The sequence below is a fragment of the Myxine glutinosa genome, chromosome 10 (genome assembly GCF_964187855.1).
Source record: "Myxine glutinosa chromosome 10, kmMyxGlut1.1, whole genome shotgun sequence".
Lineage (NCBI taxonomy): Eukaryota > Metazoa > Chordata > Myxini > Myxiniformes > Myxinidae > Myxine > Myxine glutinosa.
The window spans coordinates 6,388,874-6,409,605 of NC_136270.1; the positions used below are offsets into that span (position 1 = coordinate 6,388,874).

The window sequence follows — 20,732 nt, forward strand, 5'->3', positions numbered from 1 at the left end:
ACCATTGAGAGATGGGGCCAAAAACGATATATATAAAAGCTTGTGGATGAGTTATGACTAAACATGGGGGGTGAGTTGGGTAGGTGACAAGAACATGCCGATTCGATTTTGGTTCAGGTCTGAATCCAGATCTGGCCTATCAGTGGTATAAAAACCACATACACTGTTCAGCCTGACGGAGGTATGCACTCTACCGAGAGTTGTTGTCATTAGTTGTATTTGCTTTCTCTGATAATTCTGTCACTCAGTGATATTTCCATGCTCATACGGTGTTTTTATTTATTTATGGCACTGCCTTACTGCAACCAAACGTCCTTCACAAGCATTCTGTTGACCCAAACATTTCCTAGTCTGTGGGAACATAAGCACATGCTGAAGCTTCAACTCTTTTTTATTTATTTATGTTTTTGTAAAGGCCATGGATAGATTAAATCATTACCTCTGCCACCCAATGTTTTCACCCATATCTGTCGTGCTAATATTCCTACACTAGACTTGGAACCGCCTTTAGAGGCCATTTTTCCCCGCAAGGCGGGGGTTGGCCATTTTCGGGCACCGTGGTCCGCTGGTCCCCTTTTTGAAGCATTGTTTTACGGCCGGATGCCCTTCCTGCCGCCAACCCTGTTAGTCGCCTCTTGCGACACACAGGGAATTACCAGTGAACTGGTACTCAATTTGCCGACCTCGGAAGGATGACGGGCTGAGTCAACCCCCCTGGTGTTAATTCAGTGATCGACCGGGATTTGAACCCAGGATTCTAGGATCCCAAGCTGGCACCCTAACCGCTAAGCCAACACCAGGCTAAATTGTGAGCAAACTTGGCACAAATGATATTTGGTATGTTGCAACTCAAGTTTATTCACGGCATGAAAAAAATCGTGGTCTAAGGGGGTCTACCAGGGGTCAAAGTGGATCCAGGTTTGACTCCCCAAAAAATAGGAACTTGCTTTTTTCTATGAAACTACACACAGTTTTGATGAAACCTAACCACAACCTTCATCACCCATGATTCACCAAAGTTGGTTCATGGCATTAAAAAAAAAATCGGCCCCTATAGGGGTCTACAGGGAGGGGGGGTGTTGCCCCCCAAAATAGGAATTTCCTTTTTCCACTGAAACTACACTCACTATTTTGATGTAACCTGACCACAACCTTCATCACCCGTGATGTACCAAAGATTGTTCATGGCATTAAAAAATAACAGAACCCTAAAGGGGTCTACCGGGGGTTGACCCCTCCCAACCCCACCCTCCCCCCCCGCCCCCCCCCCTAAAATAGGTATTTGCTCTCTCCGAAACTGCACACGCAATTCCGGAACTTGACCACAACTTTCATCACCCATGATATACCAAGGTTTGTTCATGACATTTAAAAAAATCGAGCTCTGGGGGGTGTGGGGGGGATCATTTCCACCCTTTCCAATTCAACCTTGATCTTTTCTTCCACCCTCCCCAATGCGGTCACCTCCCCAATACAATACTGAGTCAGTCACCCTCCCCAATAGCAAAGCCAGTGAGGGGTGCCAGTTTAGTCACCAACTGCCCGACCATGCGGGAGGTAGCACTGGGTTACATGTTACCTGTGGCAGTCAAGAGACTGATCTGACTATAAATTTGACTGTGACATTTTGAGATGTGGCTCAAAAATTCCATCATTGTTGCTTGATCATACAACACTCCTTTTTGTTCCATTTTCCTTGCAGTCACTCCCATTCTACATCTTCTCTGAATCTTATGGTGGAAAAATGGCATCAACAATTGCACTTCAACTCCATAAGGTAATGAATCATAATTCTTGGTTTCTTCAGTTCTATGACTTCCAAACGTTTTGTAGCATATTTATATATTCTTTAATTAATTTTTGCATGTGCTAGCCCTTTCTTGGTAGCCATGTAATGGGTAGTCTGTGGTGACGCAATGTGAAGATTGTCCGTTTTGGTTTCCTTATCTCCCATATATTTTTTGTGCCTCCGTTGACGAAGTCGCCAGAGGCATTATGTTTTCACGTAGTCTGTCCGGCTGTCCGTCCGTCCGTGATAGGTTTTCGTTACCGCGATAACTTGAGAGCAGCTGAAGGGATCTTAGTCAAACTTGGTGCAGGTATGTATAATGAGGTAAAGATGAACTGATTAGTTTTTGGGGTCAAGATGTTAAAAGTTAAAGGTCTGCAATATGTCTATAATTTGAGAACGGCTGAAGTGACCTAATTCAAACTTAGTACAAGTATGTCATATGATGTAAAGATTAACTGAATCGATTTTGGGGGCAAAGGGCAACGGTCAAAGGTCAAAGTAAGTAATAGGTTTATAACTTGAGAACAGCTGAAGTGATCTCATTCAAACTTGGTACAGGTATGTACAGTGCATTCAGACAGTATTCAGACCCCTTCACTTTTTTCACATTTTGTTATCTTGCAGCCTTATGCTGAAATCGTTTAAATTCATTTTTTCCCTCATCAACCGACGCTCAATACCCCATAAATACAAAGAGAAAACAGGATATCAGAAAGTTTTGCAAATTTATTAAAAATAAAAAACTGAAATATCACATTTACATAAGTATTCAGACCCTTTCCTATGACACTTGAAATTTAGCTCAGGTGCCTCCGATTTCTCTTGATCATCTTTGAGATGTTTCTACACCTTGATTGGAGTCCACCTGTGGTAAATTCAATTGATTGGACATGGTTTGGAAAGGCACACACCTGTCTATATAAGGTCTCACAGCTGACAATGCATATCAGAGCAAAAACCAAGCCATGAGGTCGAAGGAACTGCCTGCAGAGCTCAGAGACAGGATTGTCTCGAGGCACAGATCTGGGGAAGCCTAAAAAATTTTTTCTGCTGCATTGAAGGTTCCCAAGAGCACAGTGGCCTCCATAATTCTTAAATGGAAGAGGTTTGGAACAACCAGGACTCTTCCGAGAGCTGGCCATCCGGCCAAACTGAGCAATCGGGGGAGGTGGGCCTTGGTAAGAGAGGTGACCAGGAACCCGATGGTCACTCTGGCTGAGCTCCAGAGATCCTGTGTGGAGATGGAAGAAACTTCCAGAAGGACAACCATCACTGCAACACTCCACCGATCTGGGCTTTATGGCAGAGTGGCCAGACGGAAGCCAAACAGTTCAATCTTGGTTTCATCAGACCACAGAATCTTGTTTCTCACAGTCTGAGAGTCCTTTAGGTGCTTTTTTGCAAACTTCAAGCGGGCTTTCATGTGTCTTTCACTGAGGAGAGGCTTCCGTCTGGCCACTCTGCCATAAAGCCCAGATCGGTGGAGTGTTGCAGTGATGGTTGTCCTTCTGGAAGTTTCTCCCATCTCCACACAGGATCTCTGGAGCTCAGCCAGAGTGACCATCGGGTTCTTGGTCACCTCTCTTACCAAGGCCCTTCTCCCCCGATTGCTCAGTTTGGCCGGGCGGCCAGCTCTAGGAAGAGTCCTGGTTGTTCCAAACTTCTTCCATTTAAGAATTATGGAGGCCACTGTGCTCTTGGGAACCTTCAATGCAGCAGAATTTTTTTTGTAGGCTTCCTCAGATCTGTGCCTTGACACAATCCTGTCTCTGAGCTCTGCAGGCAGTTCCTTCGACCTCATGGCTTGGTTTTTGCTCTGATAGGCATTGTCAGATGTGAGACCTTATATAGACAGGTGTGTATGCCTTTCAAAATCATGTCCAATCAATTGGATTTACCACAGGTGGACTCCAATCAAGGTGTAGAAACATCTCAAAGATGACCAAGAGAAATGGGAAGCACCTGAGCTAAATTTCAAGTGTCATAGCAAAGGGTATGAATACTTATGTCAATGTGATATTTCACTTTTTTCTTTTTAATAAATTTGCAAAACTTTCTGATATCCTGTTTTCTCTGTCATTATGGGGTATTGAGTGTAGATTGATGAGGGAAAAAATGAATTTAAACGATTTCAGCATATGGCTGCAACATAACAAAATGTGAAAAAGTGAAGGGGTCTGAATACTTCCTGAATGCACTGTATATACTGATGTAAAGATTAACTGATTAGAATTTTGGGCAAGAGGTCAAATGTCAAAGTCTGTTATAGGTCTATAACTTGAGAATGGCTGAAGTGATCTAATTTAAACTTGGTACACATATGTATAATGATGTAAAGATTAACTGATTAGATTTTGGGGTCCCGAGGTCAAAGGTCAGAGGTCATGTCAGGTAAAAATGTGATGACTTGAGAACAGCTGAATGGATTTAAAGCAAACTTGTTGGAAGTATTATAATGATGTAATAATGTGGGCGGAGGCATATCGGTCGATGTCGTGACGTCGAAGAGTGTCGTTCTAGTTTATATATTTTTCACACCTCGATTTAAAATTGAGCAGTCAAGCTCATTTACAAATCGCATGCAGGACCAAGACATGAGGAGACTGATTTCTGACAAATGAATTGCAAGCATATTGATAGACATTGGACAAAATTCACACAACATATTGGAATCGCACAATAGCCTTCAATCCCAGCTTCATGAGCCATGGTTTATGAACACAACAGTCCAACCTAAAATCATTACATCCATCACGTGAACCCTTTCCTGGTTGCACTAACAACATCTAGGCTGACTGCATACCTCAACTCCTTCATTTCTCCCTAATGGAACTGGCTTCCAGGGGCAGTTTTTTCCATTCTTCCTTCCTGGGCTTCAACCAGGCAGTGCACCCTCATCCTGACCCATGATCCTTATTTAACCCTTCCTAATCCAACCCTCTTACTGATTCTCTCTCTCCCTCTTCTATCTCCTGCTTCATTTCCTGTTTGTTTATTCCATTGTCTGTTGTGCTCAATTGTTGCCCTGCTGCAATGGTTGTCAATTTTATCTTCCATGAGCCTCGCTGTTGTGTAAAATAAAATACTGTATAAAAAAACCTCATGAGTGTTAACTCAAAACATTTGGCATTAGAAGGCTTATTGGGCCAACTTTTTTGAATTCCAAACAAGTTGGTGGAATTATTGCAATGAGTTGACATTGCAGGAGCTTGCTCGTAGAAATTTGGCATTGGCTTTTTCATCTGTGGTATCTAGAGGTTTCAATAGTTCTGCTGCACAGTTATATAAAGCACATACATGTTGTTTTGCAGTGTCAGAAAAATGGCACAACCTAGTTAGGAAGGTTAATTTCAAATATGAGGGTGCTTCCCCAATGCTTTTTAGAATTGTGTTGTTTTAATATCTATGCTTCAAAATTCTTCATCTTGGCTTGAATGTTTGTTTTTTGTTTTCTTTTTGCATTGTATGCCTTTTTAAACTTTTGTTTGTTGTATTTTAGGCCCGTGATGCCAAAACAATTGTATGCAATTTTAAAGGTATTGCCCTGGGTGATTCATGGATTTCACCCCTTGGTGAGTTCAGGGTATCTTGGTTTTTCTTGTCATCATCTCCTGTACATCAGTCCTTCATTTGTATGTGGTATATGTGTATAGTATAATATATATATGCAGTGTGGTATATATATATATATATATTACTTCTGATTCCCAGGCAAGATTTTGAATCTTTCACATTTTATTCTTAAGTATTAAGTGCTTGATAAACAAAGCTGAATATTAATGGCATTGTTGTTATGACATTAGAAATGTTAGTGATTTAATTGGGTTAGACCTGGGGTATCCAACCTTTGGCCCACTGGGTTTTTTTGTGAAGCCCATGAGGGTTTTGTGGAAAACATGTTTTCAACTGGTAAGGATTTTATTTTATTTTTTTGACCGGAAAATTGCACATTCACTTTTTCAGGTATATTTGTCTGATTTTGTTTGGAGAAAAGAAATAACTGCATAAAAATCCCTTTTTGTATAACTCTTCTGACCTTATGAAACATTATAAAAATAACATCACAAGCATCTGCATATAAAGACATGCGTACTCCAAAAGGATGTTCAGGCAGTTTAAATATCTCCAGGCCACACCCCCTCGAAATACCTCAAAACACGGCACCGATTTTGTCCAAGTGAACATGAATGCATGAATACAACATGTCTGGATTAATACATAGTCTCCCTGTATTCAGAAAAATTACCAGCCTTGCCAAAGAATGTATTTTGATTGTTCTTGTGACTTGGAAGCAGAAACAAAAAGAAAAAGGAGTCGTAATTTTGATGGGAAAAAAATGGTTACGATAATCGATTTGGTTCATCAGTGCACATAATGACTCATGTGACACATGATTGGTCGGAAATCAGTCAAATACCAAGTTAAGAATTCACAAAGATTTCAATCAATCCCTCGACTAGTAAAGTATTTTGCATCATGTTCAGCTTTACTCATTAAATTTCAAGAAGTCTATGGATGAATATTTTTTACCGAGGAGAATGATCTTCCAATATCTGATTTGTAAAATAAAAAAAGACTCGACAGTGGACAGTGAATACAACATCATGCACCACTACAAGTCCATGGCATGGGGCTTTCAAACTTTATGAAGTGTGTTGATTGTGATACAATCACTTGTGGAGTTTGCGGTGCAATCGCTCCTGGTAGAGCTTCTATAATAACTGCATTTGGTGTCTATCTGTGCAGATTCCGTGCTCACATGGGGTCCTTACCTTTTTGGCATCGTAAGTACGAATTTCATGTTTTAACTTCAACAAATATAAGAGGTTTGTTTTCTCTCTCTTTTAATCGTATAATCAAGCAAAATGGAATAAAACAAAATGGATAATTTTCGCCCTCTTTAAAAAATAGAATCTTAGTAACCGTTGTGCCTTTTAGTGATACTATTTATCCATTGTATCTAATCCTTTGTATTTTTCTACTTCGGATAAAATTTCATGTTTTAATGCACAACATAATTAAAAAGATAAATATTTTGCAGCGCAAAAACGTAACTTTTGATTTATTAATAATATACAACAACAACAACAGGCATTTTAAGGCCATTTTCCCCTGCAAGAGCGGGGGTTAGCCTTGCGGTCCCCATGACAATCTTCTCCATTTTGCCCTAGTTTCTGCATCTCCCCTTGTTAACCCCCTTGCCCCCATTTCTTCTTTGACAAGTCTTTCTCGGTCTTCCCTGTCCTCTACTTCCTTCTACATTCATTTCCATCACTCTTCTCAACCAGTCACTTTCATCCTTCCTCAACACATGACCAAACCATCTCAACCTGTTCCTCTTCACAGCATCCATCACAGGCTCTATTCCCATCATCTTTCACAATTCATCATTTGTCTTCCTCTCTCTCAACGATACTCCACACATCCACCGAACCATTCGCATTTCCACCCTTTCCAGCCTTCGTTGCTGCTCTACATTCATTACCCATGTCTCGCTCCCATAAAGCATAACGCTTCTCACACATGCTACATACACCTTTCCCTTCAGCTTCAACGACACTCCCCTCCTCGTTAGCACGCCACTCAGTTCCCGAAACTTCTTCCATGCATATCTCACTTGAGGAACCGTTGCCGAGTCGGATCCACCTTCTCCATTCAGCATGTCTCCTAGGTAACAAAATGTTTTCACACCTTCCAGCTTCACGCCGTCTCCAAGATCCAACTCGACATTTCCTCCATCTGCAGCTCCATCTGCAGCTCCCTCTGTGCACACCTCACACTTGAATGTAGCTGCCACACTGGTTAATGACCCTCTCAATCCACTACATTTTTGATGAACCCACTCAGCGCACATTGTACATTGAATGGAATTCACTCCGACACCCTTCCTGCACACAGCACATGGCCACTTCCCAGTTCTTTCCACCTCACCACATGCTTTACCACTTGCCATCACCTTCGTTTTTCTTATATTCACCTTCAGACCTTTTGTCTCCATACATTCCTTCCACTTGTTCATCTTCTCCTTCAGTCCATCCATACTTTCTGCAATCAACACCAGATCATCTGCATACAACAACTCCCACGGTAAACCCTCCATTACGTTCTGAGCCAGCACCTCCATCACAGCTACAAATAGTAGTGGACTTAGTACCGACCCCTGATGCACTCCCACCTTCACCTCAAACTCGCCACTGTTCCCGTCCTTCGTCCTTACAGCTGTGCACGCTCTTTTGTACATTGCCATCACTTCTCTGATCAACCATTCCTCCACTCCTAACTTCCTCAATGCCCATGTCGCTACTTCATGTGGAACCCTATCGAATGCTTTCTCCAGATCAACAAATCCAAGAAACAACTTCTTCCTCTTCTCCACGTACTTCTCCTACAACTGCCTCACAATAAAGAGTGCGTCTGTCATTCCTCTTCCTGGCATAAATCCAAACTGCATTTCGTCAATCTTCACTTTCTTCCTTATCCTCCTCTCCCACACCCTTTCCAATACCTTCATTCCATGTTCCAATAACTTTATCGCTCGATACGAGCCACAGTCCAGAGGGTCACCGTTCCCCTTGTATAGAGGGACGAGGGTACTCAGTTCCCAATCCACTGGAATGCGGCCTTCTTTCACCACCAGATTACAGATCTCTGTCATTCTCTTCACACCCCAATTTCCCGCTGCCTCCAACATATCTCCCACAACTCCCGTCGGCCCTCCCGCTTTTCTACTCTTCATTGCTTTAATCGCTTCCTCAACTTCCTTCTCGGTTATCTTCTCTGCCGGTCCTAAAACTGGGTTACTCTCTATGTTGCCATCCCATTCATTCTCTGCATTCAACAGTATTTCCATATATCTCTTCCATCTTCCTTTAATTACATCTGGGTCCACAACGATTTGTCCCACTTCATTCTTCAAGCAACTCACACCCATCACATCACACCTCTCTTTCGCTATCTGCTTTGCAATCCTGAATACCGCTCTCTGACCCTCTTCCAAATCCAAGCGTTCTCCGAACATTTCCCTCCATGCCTCCTGCGCCTTTGCTTCCTCTTTCTTTGCAGCCTTCTTGGCTGCCTTATAACTTTCATGCTCTGCCTTTTCTGCCCCCATACCCTTCGCCTTCTGCCACTCCTTGAACTCCCAATTATTAATAATATAATTTGCCATATTTCAATCACAAACGATTGATGTTACTTTGTTTAATTGGGTGCCAGCAAAATTATGTAATCTTTAATCACAACTTTTTCCGAGATGATGATGATGATGATGAATTGAATTTTAAAATTTTGGTTGCAGCCTTTTTGGCTAAAGTAAGGTAAAGAAACCTAATTTATTTTTCTCTTTTTAATATCACAATTTTTGACATCAAATGTCTGTGTTGTTCCCTTTTATTAGTCCCTTCTAGATAAACATGGCTTATCTGAAGTAATGGCAGCAGCTAATGAAGTGAAATCGGCATACGAAGCAGGAAAATTTGCAAAATCAACAGAACTCTGGGGAAACACTGAAAACGTCGTTGAAAAGGTACCCAGTTTGGGCATCGCACGGCCTTCATCCTTGCAGGATTTGCTTTTCAAGTGCATTTGTGATGTCTATAAATGTACAAAAAGGGCAAGAGTAGATCTACAGATGGATTAAAATTTGGTATTCAAATGCAGAGCAATTTGTAGAGATCCTGTTCTCAATACATGCCTTCACAACTATAAATCGGTAAGTGTGCACTGCACAGCTGCTCTCACGATATAATTGACCCATTTGACAACATCATGCTGTCGTACATGTTTTGTTGTGCTTGTGACCCATTGAAGTCTAAATGGGCAGAATTACCTTTTCTTCTATCTTCATATCCTTTGCCTGATTGTGTTCCCTAACAGTTCACAAATGGTGTTGACTTCTACAATATAATGTTAAATGAAGATCCAGCCATTGCAGTTCATTCCAAGCTGGAACAATACGAAGAACCTTTGAGTAAGTCTGATCACGTAGCTGATGTTTCTGAAACTCCCAAAAATGACTCAAAATGCTTGTACATGGTGCGCCGATGGAAATCACAAATTATGCTTATTTTAATCTTGGCGTTTTTGAGTAAATCAACAAGTTTGAGTTATGCAAGTTGCCAATGGTCAATTCCAAACTTTGAGGCTTTCTCTCAACAGGCAGGCTTTCCAGACGACTTTTGAAACGGTTCCACGGGGACAAGCTGGAGGAACTGATGAATGGCCCCATACGGAAGAAACTCGGAATAATTCCCAAAAATGTCACATGGGGAGGTAGGAAGGCTATATTGTCACTTCATTTTGTCCATGTTACAATTTGTCGATCGCTGTCGGTCTTTACTTTCTATAAATACCTAAAACAAGTTTGGTCACTGGATCATGCTTGGATTACATTGACTTCATTAAAACATCAAGAAGATTTGACAGCAATAGTGAACCAAATGGTCTCTCCATTTCCTTCTTGTACTCGACCATCTGACCACTTGTTAATGAATGAATGAATGATCGTTTTAAGGCCATTTTCCCCGCTAGAGCGGGGGTTAGCCTTGCGGGCCCCATGACAATCATGGTTCCCTGTTTGAGGCTACACAAAGTGTAACCAATTACAATAAACCCAATTTGTTATAAATGTTCGTCTTTCATTAATCATCCACTTTCTAAACTCCCCCCTTTCCCCTCCCCATCAAATCTCCCCCCTTGCCCCTCCCCTCCTAAACTCACCCCTAACCCCTCCCTTTCAAAACTCCCCCCCTACAATCCCTCTCCAATTCTCCCTCCTCCCCACCCCCTTCTCAAAGCTGCCTCCTCCCCAATTCGTCTCCCTTTTATCTCATACCTCCACCTCCCCCAACCTTCTACTTTCCTCTGCCACCTACTCAAAGAACCCCTCACTGTGCCTCATCCCATCACCATCAAACCTTTCGTCCTCATCCTTCCCTTTCTTGTAACTCTTCTGTAATCTCTGACAGACTATTAACTGCTCTTCCTACCTCCCCCACCCATCCTTCATCTGCCCCTACCCCACCCCTCCCCTCTCCTGCACCCGATGCTCCCCCTCTCTCCTCATTAACTATATGGACCTCAAACATCCGGGGCCTTTGCTCAAGCCTGATTGATCTCTCCATTCAGGTTGCTTCTGACAATTGTTACGTGGTCCCCTCGGTGAATACCTGGTCTCGGTGACCCCCGGACCGTGAGAGGAACTTCGCCAGAAAGCTGTATTATATATGCGCTTTCGCCACGCAATCCATATGAATTTCACCCAAGAGACAACTGACGTTCAAGGATATATTTCAATGGGAATGACCATACAATTGCAATGACACAACCACGGAGATTTTCCCCGAGCAATCAACCATATACAACCATCAACAATTCCCAATTCACAAGCACTTTCCTATGAGTAAGATGGCCATCTTATATACGTGTGTCCCGGTGAGTACTCACGACACCCTTTTGGTCTCGGTCCCGCACAATGTCTCTGGGCCCCTCCTGACCAAGATGATGGTCGCCGTCACCGCACTCGGGCGGTTGAACGAACCCCGGGTGGACGTGTTTCCACCGGGCAGGTATCGTACCAGGCACCGTGGCTGCAGCCCCTCGTGGCCACGCGAAGCGGATACGGTAAAGCAAGCCAAACCCCACGCCGCTTGCAAGGCGCGTTAGGCCCCAACGTGCGACCCGCACGCGTCTGTTTGGACGGTGCCGCGAATGAGGCCAGACGCGGGTCGATGCACGGCCCCACGTCAACTTGCCGTCTCCACCGGGCAGGTACACGTCCCGGTACTTCCTCTCGCCAGACAGGCTTCGGATCGGAACGCCGCTTTTCCACGCAGCGCAAGGTCGATCCCACCTTTTGTCGGAGCGGGGCGAGGAATAATAATACTCGTCCTTTTTCCTCGTGTCTTTTCCTCTTCCGTTTCCGGTCACTTCCGTTTCCGGCCACTCCCTCAGAAGGGCTCCTGACCCTCCAACCACAACAACTACACAACAACTTAATATACTACACACGGATAAGCAAAGACCTGAATGGTAATTCACATACATTCACATAAATATGTAACACAATCCAGACTTGATCTGCTTAACAGAAACTTTCCTCCTTCACGATGTCTCTGATTCCTTAATATCTCTTCCTGGTTACTCCCTCCTAAGGTATGATAGACCTCAGCCTTATCCTGGTGGTGGGGTTGCTATCTTTATCAAAAACTCTCTTCCTCACTCTCCTTGCACTGCCCTCTCTCCACCCCACCCCCACCCCCAGAAACGGCTTCCTCTCCGCTCCCACCTTTTGTTCATATGTGTTCTGTACCGTCCTCCAAACAGTGATGACTCAATTTACATGTCGCTGTCTGATAACATGGACCAACTTCTTTCAACTCATCCCAACTCTCTCTTCCTCATATGTGGCGACTTCAACTGTCATCATGCCAGCTGGCTGGGTGTGGGTTCCTCTCTCACCAGCCATAGCACCTCAGCAAAGGACTTCTGAGACTCATTGGGACTGACACAATCTGTCAATTTCCCGACCCGGATCTCAGCCAATGGAGTATCTTCTCTTCCAGACTTGGTTATGACAAACTTCCCTGCAAATGTCTGCTGCTCTTCTTCTGCTCCAATCGGTTCTTCTGATCATGTGCTTGTTAAAGTTGACATTTCTCTGGCCATTCTCAGAGAGCCTCCTCAGCGTCGACGAGTCTGGCATTTCACTCAGACCGACTGGCATGGTCTGCAAGCAGCCATCAATCATCTGAACTGGTCTCCCATCTCAATTGCCTCTGACATAAACTCTTCCCTGGAATTCTTCCAAAGTAAACTGCTCTCTCTCTCATGCACAGATTTATCCCATGTCGTCTTCAGTTGTCACACCGTTCTTCCCACCCAGGGTACACGGAATCTTATGATGAGGCAGTTGCCCTGAAACAACTTGCCTTCGCCTCATGGAAGGCTAATCCAACTGAAGGCAATCTCCATTCCTTTCACAAAGCTCAGAACAAGTGTGTATCGACCCTCAGGAGAGCCAGGAAACAATATCTCTCCACACTCAAGAATTAACTCTCAAACCTGTCTCCTTCCTCCAAATTCTGGTGGCGTCTGGTCAAATCCGTTTCTGGTGTTTGTTCCCCCCTCCATGGTGTTTGTTCCCCCCTTACCTCAAAGGGCTACACAGCTGACTCCGCTCGTGAAAAACCTGAATGCCTCAACTCTGTGGTTGCCTCTAAATCTTGTGTCCCAAACCCATCTCTTTCTGTACCCACCTTACCCAGTCGTACCCAGCTGCTCCTGGACTCTGTGTCCTTCTCTCCTGAAAAGGTGGAGAAGTTTCTGTCAACCCTCGACTCTGATTCTGCAACTGGACCTGACGGCATCAGCCCACGTGTCCTAAAATCCTGCTCTGCTGCTCTTTCACACCCTCTCTCTGTTCTGTTCACCCTCTTTTGCTCAATGTCATCGACCATCTGCTTGGAAATCAGCCAAACATTACCGCTTTCCATAAAAAGGTGCAAAAACAGATCCTTGCAACTACAGACCAATCGACCTGCTCCCAATCATCAGCAAAGTCATGGAATCCATCATTGCTTCGGATATCAAATCCTTCCTCTTCTCCAACGGCTTGACCTCTGATCATCAATTTGGTTTCAGACCAGGTCATTCTACTCTGGACATGCTGCTTCTGCTGTCTCAACAATTGATGGAGGTCCTCAATGCCAAACAGGTAATCAGAGCTGTCTCCCTTGACATATCATGTGCCTTAGATACGGTCTGGCACCCCGCCCTGCTCACCAAACTCTCCTCGAATGGTATCCATGGAAACCTCCACGCATGGCTTGCGGACTTCCTCACCGGTCGCAGTCAACGTGTGGCCCTGAATGGATTTCTCTCATCTCCCCCTTCCTGTCCAGGCTGGAGTTCCTCAAGGCAGTGTTCTGGGCCCTGTGCTTTTTCTTGTCTTCATTAATGATCTCTTCGACTCTCTGGAAAATCCTCTCTATCTCTTTGCTGATGACTCCACTCTCTGCCGCTCCATTCCTCATCCCTCAGTTTGGCAGTCTGCAGCCTCCTCACTCTCTGCAGACCTGGACAAAATCACAAACTGGTCAAACAAGTGGAACATGTCTTTCAATCCTGACAAATCTCACTCTCAGTTTGTCTCTCCGAAAAAACCGTCTGGACAATCCTCCCATCTACTTTCCCAACAATCCTCTCTAAGAAGTTCTGTAACTCAAGCTTTTGGGTGTCACTATCTGCCATGATCTTTCCTGGGAAAACCACATTTCTAAGCTGGCCTCCAAAGCCAGTCACCGACTTTGCATCCTCTGTCGTGCGAAGTCCTTCCTTGGCACACCTGAGCTCCTCACCACATACAAGGTTTTCAACTGCAGCTTGATGGAGTACTGCTCTCCCCTCTGAGCTGGTGCTCTTGCCTCATATCTAGCTCGGTTTCACGCTGTTGAAACCAAAGCTTTCAGAATCGTTGGAATCCCTCGCGATGCGGCTGACTGAGGGCCTTTAACTCGCTCAGCGCAGGCAGGTTGGTGGTCTTTGTCTTCTATCGACTCCTCTCCGGCTGAGCTCCCCCAGCTCTGTCTGTGCTTTGTCCCCCAAATATTTCTTCAGGTCGCACAATATCTGCCAGCAGCCCTCTTCTGGTGAAACTGCCAAAATCAAGACTCCCCGCTCACCTTCACACCTTCATTCCTCTTTTCTCCCACCTCTGGAACAAACTCCCTCACTCTCTTCAATCCCACTCCTCCCTCCAGGTCTTTAAAACAGCTGTTCACCACCATCTCTTATCTTTCCCCATCCAGAAACCTTGATCTTTTCTTCCACCCTCCCCAATGCAGTCACCTCCCCAATACAATACTGAGTCAGTCACCCTCCCCAATAGCAAAGCCAGTGAGGGGTGCCAGTTTAGTCACCAATAACCTGACCATGCGGCAGGTAGCACTGGGTTACATGTTACCAGTGGCAGTCCCAAAAGACTGACCTGATGTGACTCGACCCTTTGGACCCTTCATAACCATTTAGACCCTATTAAAATCCTTTAGACTTCTTCACACCCATTTAGACACTTTTGAGACCTATACACCTTCGACACCTTTCAGACCTAAGACCTTTTAAGACTTTGGCCAATTTCAAACCATTTCGACACTTTAAGGTCCTTTCGAAGTTTAGATGCCCTTGGGCCCATTTAAGACCCATAGATCCCTTCGGCCCTTAAGCCACTTTAGACCCGTTTTGACACATTCGAAAATCGAAAAGAAATCCCCCAAAAATAGTTTTGATGACCTTTTTCGTGCACCATTCGCACATAGAGCTATGGGAAGTGAAGAGACAGGGGCCAGGTTGGGGACTGAAGAAGTGATGTGGAGAGAGATAAGTGCCTGGAGGTGGTCAGTTGGTAAGGAAAGAACTTCAGTGATCTTCCAACAGGTGGTAAGCCTAAAACTCACCCAAATCCGTTTCCCAGCCGAGCTTTTATAATATCACTCTTGCTCCCAAGCTGTACCTTTGAGGTACAATAAGCACGGATTGGAAATTTTCACTGGTGGAATGGAACAAGGTTGTCAAGATTTCTAGCTCCACCCACTGTAATATCTGCTCACTGAATATTTACACTGAATTCCTGTTTTTACCAATACACACTCCTGGTGTTGGCTTAGCGGTTAGGGTACCGGCTTGGGATCCTAGGATCCTGGGTTCGAATCCCGGTCGATCGCTGAATTAACGCCAGGGGGGTTGACTCAGCCTGTCATCCTTCCGAGGTCGGCAAATTGAGTACCAGCTTGCTGGGATGAATGATCCCGGTGTGTACCCCGATTTAGAATAGGTACACCGTATCCCTGCACATCGTAAGAGGCGACCAAGGGTTGGCGTCAGGAAGGGCATCCGGCCATAAAAACATTGCCTCAAACAGGGAACCATGATTGTCATGGGGCCCGCAAGGCTAACCCCCACTCCAGCAGGGAAAATGGCCTTAAAACGATAATTCATTCATTCATTACACTCCAAAACAATTGCTCATTTGAGATGAGACATCTACGAACCTGTCATTGGCGAGTACCCTTGTAGTAATATACTGTATACTGTACAGTTATATACAAAGGTTGGGTTACTTGATTTAAGATAAGGTTATTTCGACTTTAGTAAACCATTGTCCATCGGATGGATGTTAAACAGGCGTCGCAACTGCCGGCATTAGTTGGTGGATATTAAATAACCCACTGTGTCCTCCGCAAAGAGGAGACAAGCTATCCCCAGCACTATGGCCAAATTACAAATTCCTGCCAGCATCAGCAGCACAGCCGCGCCCTCAGCCTCGGCTACCTCGCAGTCTTGTGCTGCATATGAACGAAGAATAAGTTTATGATTGGGGAAAAATACTACCACCTTCCATACAGTCTTAGTGTTAGTCAGTGTCCACGTGCGAAATTTGCATTCATGTTTATTTAAATTATACAATGGACTACAAAATGTAAATGTTTCATGATATTTGTTATATTATATCACCTTTATCTGTCGATATTGTTGAAATGAAGATCAAATAGCTGTATGTTGAAATATGTTGAAAAAGTCAAAACTTTACATGGGGTGTACTTACTTTTTCACGTGACTGTATAAATCTGGATTTAAATTCAATTCAAAAATTGATCCAGACGTCGATTCTCTTTCAAACATTCAAACCGACAGATAAAGATACCGACAGATAAAGATACCGAAAGATACCGAAAGATACCGACAGATAAACATTCAAACCGATTTTTTTTTTTTTATAGTGTGGATTTTTATAATCCCTGAGTGATGTATGCATTATTGGAAATCTTCACTGGTGGACTTCACCATCCATAAACCTTTTGTTTTGTACATTGTACAAACAATCGTCAACAATTGTGCTTGTACTTGCATATCTCCTTGCATATCAACAACAATTGTACTTGCATATCTCCTTTCTCATTTCTGACCACCATGGAAATTTGTTCAGAACGGGAAATGTGATTACATTGTTGAGTGATGCGTTGTTTCTTTATCTGCAGGGCAATCGGACGATGTGTTCCAGTTCATGAGTGTAGATTTCATGAAGCCTGTTGTCTCTACTGTGGACGCCTTGCTGGGCCTTGGAATCGATGTAACCATCTACAACGCACAGCTTGACCTGATTGTAGACACGCCAGGTACGAAGTGGGATGTGTTGATTTATTTGCTCTGTAATTTTTTAGTTCTAATTGTTACCTCTGCCACCAAAGGTGGATGGACGTTATGTTTTCACCCCTGTCTGTTTGTTTGTCTGTTTGTGAACAAGATATCTCAAAAGGTTGTGGACGGATTCGGATGAAATTCGGTGGACGGGTTGGAAGTGTGATGAAGAAGAACTGATTCAATTTTGGTGAAGATCCAGATCCGATAATTTTTAAAGTAATCCCTATTGAGTGATAAAACTAAAATCGATATATAGTACAATATCTCAAAAAGTTATGGATGGATTCGGACAAAACTTGGTGGACAGATTGGGTGTGTGACAAGGACAAATTGATTTTGTTTTGGTGAAGACCTGGATCTGGATACGAGATAAAAAAAAAATTGAGGTGATTCTTCACCATTAAGAGATGGGGCCAAAATGAAAAATAGCATGATATTTCAAGAAGTTTTGGACGGGTTTTAACAAAACTAGGTGGATGAGTTTGTTAGATATCAAGAACAAGCCAATTAGATTTTGGTTCATGTCCGGATCCAGCCTACCAATAGGATACAAAACATAAACTGTTCAGCCTGGCGGAGGTATGCACTCTGCCGAGTGCTGTTCGAGTTGTTTATTAAATGATTATAATTGTTATGAGAACGTTTTATTTTTGTTATAATTGGTTAAAACAAAAGTGTGTGTGTGTGTGTGTGTGTGTGTGTGTGTGTGTGTGTGTGAGAGAGAGTGTGATATATATATATATATATATATATATATATATATATATATATATATATATATATATATATATATATATATATATATATATATATATATATATATATAAAATGCATGGTAGCGTTTGTCATGATTGTAACGGTGATGATCATTGCCTCTGGAACTTCCCAACCACAACCAATTCAGCATTTAGATTTTTATTATTCTCTACAATATTAATTATCACCCCATTTCCTCTCCACTCCCCTCACCCCAACCGCCCCACACCCCTACCACCCCAACTCCCCTAAAAATGACTGATTCACCTTTAGATTTGTTTCTTTTTTTTTTGGACTATTTTTAATTTTGGTCTACAATTAGAAATGTTGAAATATAGTTGGAGAGTGCATGATTTTCTTCAGTCATTGCCATTTTAAAAGTGCCAGTTCTGATCATTCCTCATAATCAAGATTGATTTGTCATGCAAGAAACCTTTAGTTCTGTTTAACTCTGAAGTACTTCCTCTTGCTTTCTTTGAAGGCCAAGAACTTTGGATTGAAAAGCTCAAGTGGCCAGGTCGAGAGATGTTTAACAACATCACGTGGACACCAATATTAACGCCCCAGTCGAAGCTGGCAGCATTTGTGAAAACTTATCAAAACCTGGCTTTCTACTGGATATTAAATGCGGGGCATATGGTAAATGTATTACAACTATATGAGAGATGTTGGTCTGTGTGTCTGTCTGTCACCATTTTTCTCAGAGTTGGCTGAATGGATCTTCATCAAACTTCCCCCTCCCCTGCCCCCCCCTTACCCTCCCCCCCTATCCTCCCCCTCCCTCCTACTCTCCCCTCCCTCTCCCCTCCCTCTCCTCCCCTCCTTTCCCCCACCCCCACCCCTCACCTTCCCCCCAAGATTGATGATTGGAAACAAGATGATTGGTTTTGTCATTCAGGAGATCCGTTTTTGCACCATTTAATGTAATGCATGGATGTTGGCTGACCTCCGAGCAGATGGAAGATTACCTAGGGCAAATGATAGAGTGAACATAGGAGAAAGTGTATGTGCAAGAGCAGCAGAGCAGATTTTTAGGGCATGTGCACTGATGCCGTTCAGCTCAGTTGCAGAATCAGAGTCGAGGGTTGCCAGAAACCTCTCCATCTTCTCAGGTGCAAGAGACGCGAAGTCCAGAAGCAGTTGGGTATGACAGCGAAGGATGGGTAGGAAGTGAGTGGTTTGAAACACAATATTTGAAAAAAAGCCCACAGAAGGCCCTGAAGAGTGATGGCTGCTTGCAGTCTCTGCCAGTTTGATGTTGACTGTCTCAAGCATATGATCAGATGAACCAATTGGGGCAGAGGAAAAGCAGGAGACAGTTTGTTGGGGGGAAGTTTGTCATCACCAAGTCCAGAAGGGAGTATTTGCCATTGGGAAAAGTTCACAGACTGAGTCAGGCCGTCACAGAAGTCATTTGCTGCAGTGCCATTGCTGTTGAGAGGTACCAACACCAAGATAATTTGTGTGGTGACAATTGCAGTCACCACATACAATGAAGAAAGAGTTGGGGTGGGTGGTTAAAAGTTGGTCCCCGTTGGCTGAGAGTGACATGTAAATGGGGGAGTCACTGTTCGGAGTACAGTTCAAAAAACAGATTAACAAGAGGTGGGAGCCGAGAGCAAGTTGCAGCCAACAGTACCTCTGGGGATCTGAGGGTGTAAGAGCAGTATCTTAGAACTTTTTTTTTTTTTTTTTTTGTCTACAAGATCGAGGATCATGTAAGATTTAACATTCATCACAAAAAAAAAAACGGACACATAAAACATATTGTCGCGTTTCTGGTGATTTAAATCTTTCCAAGGAATGGATAGCCGAACATGCTGTTACTCCAAAGCATTCAGTTCAAATGTATGTCGGAGTTAATACATGCGGGGGCGGGGGGGGGGGAGAGGAAGGGGATTCGGAGGAGGAGGAGGAAGAGGATGCTGAAGAGCACTTACCTGCATGGATCCCACCGGCAGTCTCCAAACCCTGCAGAAAAGAACTCACACGAAGCGGATTTAAAATGTACAATAAGAAACAGGTTTTATTAAAAGAAATGCCGGTACCAAAGAAACGCATGATCAAATAATTTCCTAAATTGGGACGTCCCCACAAACAGACTTGAAACACGGACACAGGGAAAGGTAACTGAAAATAATGTGTGTGTGGGTGCACTCAACTCTGATCACTGGTTGGGTCTCGTCAGGTGGGTCGTCAAGGTCGTTGGCGGGAACCGCTCGCTCATTGGCGGGAACCGCTCGCTCCCGTGCTGCTAGGCCTGCACACGCCCTCGCTCACTAGGCCACGCCCGCCAGCGCGCAACAGGCCTTCCGCGTGAATCGAACGGGCCACGTGCAGCTCGCTCCTCCAGCCGGGCCTGTCCCCGTCGTCCCCGGTGGGCAGCTGCAACCCTCGGTCCATGGCCCTGCCCTTTTCCTCTGCACGTCCACCAGTGGTGTCTCCAAACACGGCCGTTCCGATCGCTTCCTTGAGCCTGTGGTCCAAGCACGATCATTCGCTTTATTGTCCAGAACGAGGGAGACAAATGCCGACTGCCGCAATCGAGACCAGATGCAGAGAGCAGAAAGAAGCGAAGATGGTGAAGACGAAGACCAGCGAGCAGCGAAGAGAGGCGAAGAAGACAGAGCGAAGTGAAGAGAAGAGAGTGAAAATGTCCGCTAGTGCATTCTTTTATCACCTAGGCTCTGAGGTCATTTGTCCTTCCTTATCCAACCAGTCCGTGCCAACTCGCCCGCTCCAGAACGTTTTCGCTGACGTCATCCTTCCACCAATCCCCGAGTGTCTCACACTCCCTCTAACCAATCACTGCTCTTGTGGGCGTGACTCCACGGACCTGCCTGCTCTGTGCGCCTCCCAAGTCGGGGTTGTCAGCAGTAGGGCTCAATGCATGACTTCCGGTAGGTTATTATTAATGATTGTTTAAATGTGGGATTCTAGCCCTACATGTCTATGGTGCGGTGCCAAAAGAGACAAATAGTCAGGTTCA

At 44.1% G+C, this 20,732-nt stretch overlaps 1 protein-coding gene across 1 annotated transcript in view; it reads left to right on the forward strand.

The window, feature by feature from the left end:
- SCPEP1 (serine carboxypeptidase 1) overlaps positions 1–20,732 on the forward strand; it is a 40,188-nt gene that overhangs the window by 8,750 nt on the left and 10,706 nt on the right. The window contains exons 6-13 of the mRNA XM_068127120.2: positions 1,703–1,777; positions 5,292–5,364; positions 6,539–6,576; positions 9,189–9,317; positions 9,668–9,761; positions 9,950–10,063; positions 16,825–16,962; positions 18,225–18,382. Coding sequence (XP_067983221.2) covers positions 1,703–1,777; positions 5,292–5,364; positions 6,539–6,576; positions 9,189–9,317; positions 9,668–9,761; positions 9,950–10,063; positions 16,825–16,962; positions 18,225–18,382 — 819 coding nt within the window. The remainder of the gene's footprint in view (positions 1–1,702; positions 1,778–5,291; positions 5,365–6,538; positions 6,577–9,188; positions 9,318–9,667; positions 9,762–9,949; positions 10,064–16,824; positions 16,963–18,224; positions 18,383–20,732) is intronic.